Below are 6,521 nucleotides of genomic sequence, written 5' to 3'. Positions count from 1 at the left end.
TCCGGCTGGTCGCTCGCCCCGCGTCGCGCCCTGCCCCCGGGGCGGGGTGTAAATCCCTGGCGCTAGGTAAGGAAACGGATCCTAACACCACAGGGGGGCTAGGCGGGCTGTAAAGCCGCCAGGTTTCCGTCCGGGCCGGAGCAGCAGGCCGGGCCTTGGGGCAAAACCTTCCCTTCACTCGGCCCCGGCCCCAGCCCGGCCTGGCCTCCTTCCATCCCCGTTCAGCCATGGCCAGCCTTAAACCACGAACGCTTCGGTCCTAGAGCTTCTGCTCCGTATTTATACAAGGCTCTAGCTCCATGCGGGGGGGGGGGGGGCTGGAACACTTTTTTTTTTAAAAATAAGGGGGGGGGGGGTGCTGAGAGCCATTGATCCAAACTGAAAAGGAGGACTTGTGGCACCTTAGAGACTAACAAATTTATCTGAGCATAAGCTTTCGTGAGATGCATCCGATGGAGTGAGCTGTAGCTCACGAAAGCTCGTGCTCTAATAAATTTGTTAGTCTCTAAGGTGCCACAAGTCCTCCTTTTCTTTTTGCGAATACAGACTAACACGGCTGCTACTCTGAAACCTGAACCAAACTGTGAAGCTTGTCTGTAAAACGGAAACCACTTCAAGCCAGGGGGTGTAGCAGCACCCCTGCTTCCCGTACCTCTGTATGCCAGCACAAATGGACCCAGGGCAGCAGTGCCCCTTACTACAGGTATGGGCTCAGACTTCCTGCCCACACCTAAAGCTGGTGTGGGTATTACATAAACAAAGCATTAGCTACTGTTTACATTTTCTAGAGTAGAAACTTTTAAAGTGGAGGGAAAACGAATTAAAAAAAAAATATCAATCCAGCTTCTAACTTCTGGCTTTGCCATGTAGCCGGAAGCGTTTTTAAAAGGGAACTTGTCAAAAGAAAAGCAGGGGAGGGAGAGGGACAGCCAACAAAAAGGACAGAGATGAGAGGGGGAAATGCGGCAGAAACAGAATGCAAATTATTTCTGAATAAAAAAATTGCATGGCAAAACGTTACAGAAAAGTAATTGGTTAGGTGCTATTAGAAGGGGGGGGGGGGTGGTACAGACATGCACTTTATTTCAGAGTAGCAGCCGTGTTAGTCTGTATTCACAAAAAGAAAAGGGGTACTTGTGGCACCTTAGAGACTAACAAATTTGAGCGTTAGCTGTAGCTCACGAAAGCTTATGCTCAAATAAATTTGTTAGTCTCTAAGGTGCCACAAGTACTCCTTTTCTTTTTGCACTTTATTTCATCTTCCAACAGATTTAGGCCTCATTCTGCAATTGACTCAGTATGGCCAAATCTCTGCCCCATATGGTGTCAGTTTCAGGAGAGGGGCATTGTTTTAGAACAGAGTCATGCAGATCCCATTCTTCCACTAACTGTTCCAGTTTTGGACAATAGAATAACCTAACAATCATTTGGTTGAACAAGCTGTGAAACTACGAGTTTTTGTTTTATTTAAAACAAAAAAGGGGAAGGTATGCAGTGTTGGTGTAGCTGTGTCGGTCCCAGGGTATTGGAGAAACAAGGTAGGTGATGTATCATCTTTTATTGGAGCAACTTCTGTTGGTGAGAGAGACAAGTTTTCTACTTTATTTGGAGTTCTTCAGGTCTGGGAAAGGCAAGTGTCACAGCTAAAAACAAGACTGAACCTGTACTTTAGCATAAACCGTTAGCACATATTCTAAAAGGGGCCTATTCAAGATTAAGGAGCCTATTAAAACCTCTGTGGTCATAGGACACAAAAAGGGGCAGGGGAAAAGGGGGGTGCTATACCAGGACAAGTCACCAATTCAAAGCAGCACCAGACTCTGCCACAACAACAGATGCAAAACCTGCAGACAAATCTCCACTGCTACAATAATAAACGTCCACCACGACACACCTTTCAAGATCCATGGGTCCTACACATGTCACAACATGTGGTACCTCAGCCAGTGCACTAAATGTCCCAACAGCTATGGGAGTGAAACCAGACAATCATTACACCCCTGAATGAACTCTCACAAGAAAACGATAAGACAAAACCACCCTATCACCTGTGGGTGAACACTGTCCTCATCCTCAAAAGGAAACCTGCACAACACTTTCAAAAGACAAGCCTGGGAGTTTAAATTCATAACTTTGCTAGCCACTAAAAAACAGCCTTAATAAAGACTCTGGATTTATAGCTTATTACCACACTCCGTAACCCACTAACCCCCGTTTTTGTCCTATGACTACAGGCATGTTAACGGGCCACTTCACCTTCAAAGGTCCCTTGGAAACAGTGGTTCTCAGCCAGGGGCTGCAAGCAGGTTTCAGGGGGCTCTCCAAACTTGGCCAGCATTCAGCTTGCTAGGGCCAGGGACAGAAAGCCAAAGCCCTGCTGCGCCAGACTGCAGCCTGGGGCCCTGAGCTCCACTTCCTGGAGCTGAAGCCAAACCCTGAGCAACTTATTTTTGCGATGGCCCCCGGGGCATACTGCCAGGGCAATTGCCCTGCTTTCTACTCCTGAATACCGGTCCTGAGTATTTTTATATGCACAGAAAAAGTTGTTGTTGTACAGGTGGGCTGTGCAGTTTTTACAGAATGCTGGGGGGAAAGGGGGTTCAGAAAGAAAAAGGTTGAGAATGTCTGCCTTAGAATATGTGCTAACTACTTATGCTAAACTATCTGTTCAATCTTGTATTTAGCTGTGACGCTTTGGTTACCTTTCTTAGACCTGAAAAAGAGCTCTGTGTAGCGTGAAAGCTTCTCTCAGACCAACAGAAGTTGGTCTAATAAAAGCGATTACCTCAGTCCTCACCCATCTTCTATTTCTAAAAGTGAGAAATTAAAGTTAACCATTTTCAAAGTCCTTTAAAAAAAATTACATGCTTATGAAAGGCACAAAGTTTTTAATCTATGTAAAAGTTATTTTACATGGATTGATCTAGGACTTACATTTTCCATGATTCAGGCAAAACATTTAACAATGAAATTCTCCTTGCTTTAGTTAATATTTACAGGGACATAACCAGTTAACTCAAAATAAGTTATATTCAATAAAAGGTAACTGCCTCCCTTCCTAAGATGCTTCTAGAGTGCAAGATCTCTTGACGCCAACACGTACAAATGAGACTCATTTGGTGCTGCAGAGTTATATTCAATGGACATCCAATTCTTCAGTACAGGCGATCTTGTACTTTCCAATATAAAAATTATTTTCTAGGGTTATTACTATACCCACAGTAAGGATATAAAACAGTCCGCTCCTTTGTTGTTTTAAGTTATTTCACCAGCCTTTTTCTCTTTTTCAAAAGTGCATCTCGTAATGCCAGCTAGAATACAAAAAAAACAAACAAATAAATAAAATACATCGTGTTGCATAACAGTGGAATATTGAGGTATTTTGACTACAAGTTTTCAAGTATTTAACTAGTTCCAGAGTAGCAGCCATGTTAGTCTGTATCCGCAAAAAGAACAGGAATACTTGTGGCACCTTAGAGACTAACAAATTTATTTGAGTATAAGCTTTTGTGGGCTAGAACCCACTTCAGCCCACTTTATCAGATGCATCTGATGAAGTGGGCTGTAACCCACAAAAGCTTATGCTCAAATAAATTTGTTAGTCTCTAAGGTGCCACGAGTACTCCTGTTCTTTTGAAGTATTTAACTGAAATACCAATATAGCACCCATCATGCAGCGATCCCCATGTGAAAACCATCCATCCATATATATATTATATATATATATATCCTGTTCATTGCTGGCGTGTAGCCACCTATAGGTGGGAGACATTAGCAGGCAAGATCGCCACACAGGAATTCAAAAAAAAAAACACACCATAGTTAAAACTGTCGTCTTAATTCAGTTATAGATTGAAGGACAAGTGCTACTAATTATAGCAGGGACTAGATTTTCCTGGATGCAATAGCTGACAGATTTCTTCACCTAACTGTAGCCAAACCAGCAAGATGTGATGCCATTTTTGATGTGGTATTGGTGAGTAGCGTGAATCTCATAGAAGAGCTGGTTGTAGGTGACAACCTTGGTTCGCGTGATCATGAGCTAATTCAGTTTAAACTAAATGGAAGGATAAACAAAAATGGATCTGCAACTAGGTTTTCAAAAGGGTAAACTCTAAAAAAAAATTAAGGGAAGTGGACTGGACTGAAGAATTCAAGCATCTGAATGTGGAGGAGGCTTGGAATTACTTTAACTCAAAGTTGCAGAAAGTATCTGAAGCCTGCATCCCAAGCAAAGAGAAAAAGTCCATAGGGAAGGGTTGCAGACCAAGCTGGATGAGCAAGCATTTCAAACAGGTTATTAAGAGACAGTACAAAGCCTATAAGGAATGGAAGAAGAGATGGATCAACAAGGAAAGCTACCTCTTGGAAGTCAGAAAGTGTAGGGGAAAAGTGAGAATTGCCAAAAGCCAAGCACAGTTGGACCTTGCAAAGGGAATTAAAACCAACAGTAAAATGTTCTATAGCCATATAAATAAAAAGAAAACAAGGAAAGAAGAAGTGGGACCGCTAAGCACCGAGGATGGGGAATTTTCCCCTAGGTCAGATTGGCAGAGACCCTGCAGGTGTTTTGCCTTCCTCTGCAGCATAAGGCATGGGTCACTTGTAGGTTTAAACTAGTGTAAATGGTGGATTCTCTGTAACTCGAAGTCTTAAATCATTATTTGAGGACTTCAGTAACTCAGACAGAGGTTATGGATTGATTACAGGAGGGGGTAAGTAAGGTTCTGTGGCCAGCAATGTGCAGGAGGTTAAGAGATCATGATGGTCCCTTCTGGCCTTAAAGTCTATGAGTCACCTGACTGGAATCAAGCCAGCCTGTCTGGGCTAGTGCCCTAGGTACTCTATGCACAGATGTATTAACAGCTATGTATTTAATGTCACACACTTTGCTACTTTGAAACAGAACTTCGCACAAACAATTAGGAAGAGGTACATTGAGATAAAATTGGATGTTCACTGCCAAAAGCTTTTATAAAAACAGTAATTTGGAAACAATTTAATTTTTATTTTAAGCACTTAGGAAAGTTTAATATACTAACTAAAATTACCCTTTTAAAGAAAAGCTATTATAACTTTTCTAGTGACACACTAATCAGGCTAGACTTAATAACTTAGTCTAAAAAATATTAAAAATGCCAAGAAACCAAGCAGATTATTTAATACTTTAGGAAAAAATCTTGATATGTATTGTAAAAATGAGAGAAAGACCACTCATAAAACCATACACCAAAAACCATGGCAGGCACTATTGTGACAGGGATCATACTCATACCTAGGTTTAAAATAATTTCTTTAAAAGGGCAAATGAAGCTTTAAAAAAAAAAAACAAAAAAAAAAACCCAACCCCTGACATTACAAGTGCAGAGTCACTCCAGAGAGTTTCTGCCAGAAATATAGACACATTTAAAACAGGACTGTCAATTAATCATTGTTAATGCAAACACACACAAAACAAATCAACTAGATTAAAAAAAGTCACGATTAATCACAATTTTAATCTCATTGTTAAATAATAACAAATACCAATTTAAATTTTTTATTATATTTTGGAGGTTTTCATTTTAATATATATTGATTTCAATTATAACCTAGAATATGTGTACGGTTCTCACTTTATATTATTTTTATTGCAAATATTTGCACTGTAGAAAAAAATAAATAGTATTTTTCATTCACGTCATACAAGTACTGTAGTACGATCTCTTTATCATGAAAATTGTTGGGATATGTAAGGGTTAAATAAAGACCTGGGAAACCACTGGTGTGCTATCATGGGAATAGGCATAGGCACGCACTGTTTCTTCGTTTAATAGATAAAGTTACCATCCTCTCCCTTCCGCTTATTAAGGATAGATGAGCGCTGCAGCTACATAAGGAATGTGGTTGTCTGAAGGATACCCTGTGTGTGAAGAAGTGTTATCCCCCCCTTCCTTTCCCAGCTACATAAATGAGCTTGAGACATGGCCCCTTCCTCCCTTCCCTGCAAACTGCTGATTAAGGGAACTTGTGGCTACACTACATTTCTTTGCAATATCTTCAAGGTAAAAATGTCTCTAGAATATGCTTAATGCTGTAAACAGGGGCGGGTATAATGATATTCAGCATATAGCTATTAATATTCATTATATGGGCATTCATATTATCAAATAAAAGGTTTGGGGGCATTGTAGTAAATGTGGGTATTTACATATTAACTTAGATAAAAGAGCGTGATGTGATTAACTCAAGCTTACTCAGTTGGGTCAAGGGGAACAAGTACCGTAATAAAGAAGTCCATTCACTCAATCCGCCTCTGGGTCCTCCTGCTCATTCTTTCCATCTCTAACAAAAATGCAACTTACAAATGTAGATTTTGTTTTTGAGTGCAATTATGTAACCCACACAAAAACAAACAATGTCAAACTTTAGAGCCTAAAGTCCACTCAGTCCTACTTCTTGTTCAGCCAATCACTCAAACAAGTTTGTTTACATTTACAGGAGATAATCCTGCCCGCTTATTTACAATGTCACCTGAAAGG

At 40.8% G+C, this 6,521-nt stretch overlaps 1 protein-coding gene across 4 annotated transcripts in view; it reads right to left on the bottom strand.

The window, feature by feature from the left end:
* Positions 1 to 2,871: 2,871 nt before the first annotated feature.
* The window catches only part of SDAD1 (SDA1 domain containing 1), a 37,084-nt gene continuing 33,434 nt past the window's right edge, over positions 2,872 to 6,521 (bottom strand). For all 4 annotated transcript variants that reach the window (XM_038399126.1, XM_043514041.1, XM_043514040.1 and 1 more), the window contains exon 22: positions 2,872 to 3,311. In XM_038399126.1, the coding sequence (XP_038255054.1) occupies positions 3,261 to 3,311 (51 nt within the window). In that variant the 3' untranslated portion in view covers positions 2,872 to 3,260. The remainder of the gene's footprint in view (positions 3,312 to 6,521) is intronic.

This window comes from Dermochelys coriacea, chromosome 4 (genome assembly GCF_009764565.3).
Source record: "Dermochelys coriacea isolate rDerCor1 chromosome 4, rDerCor1.pri.v4, whole genome shotgun sequence".
NCBI lineage: Eukaryota > Metazoa > Chordata > Testudines > Dermochelyidae > Dermochelys > Dermochelys coriacea.
The sequence above is the reverse complement of the archived record's forward strand: the minus strand, read 5'-3'. Positions and strand labels throughout refer to the sequence as shown.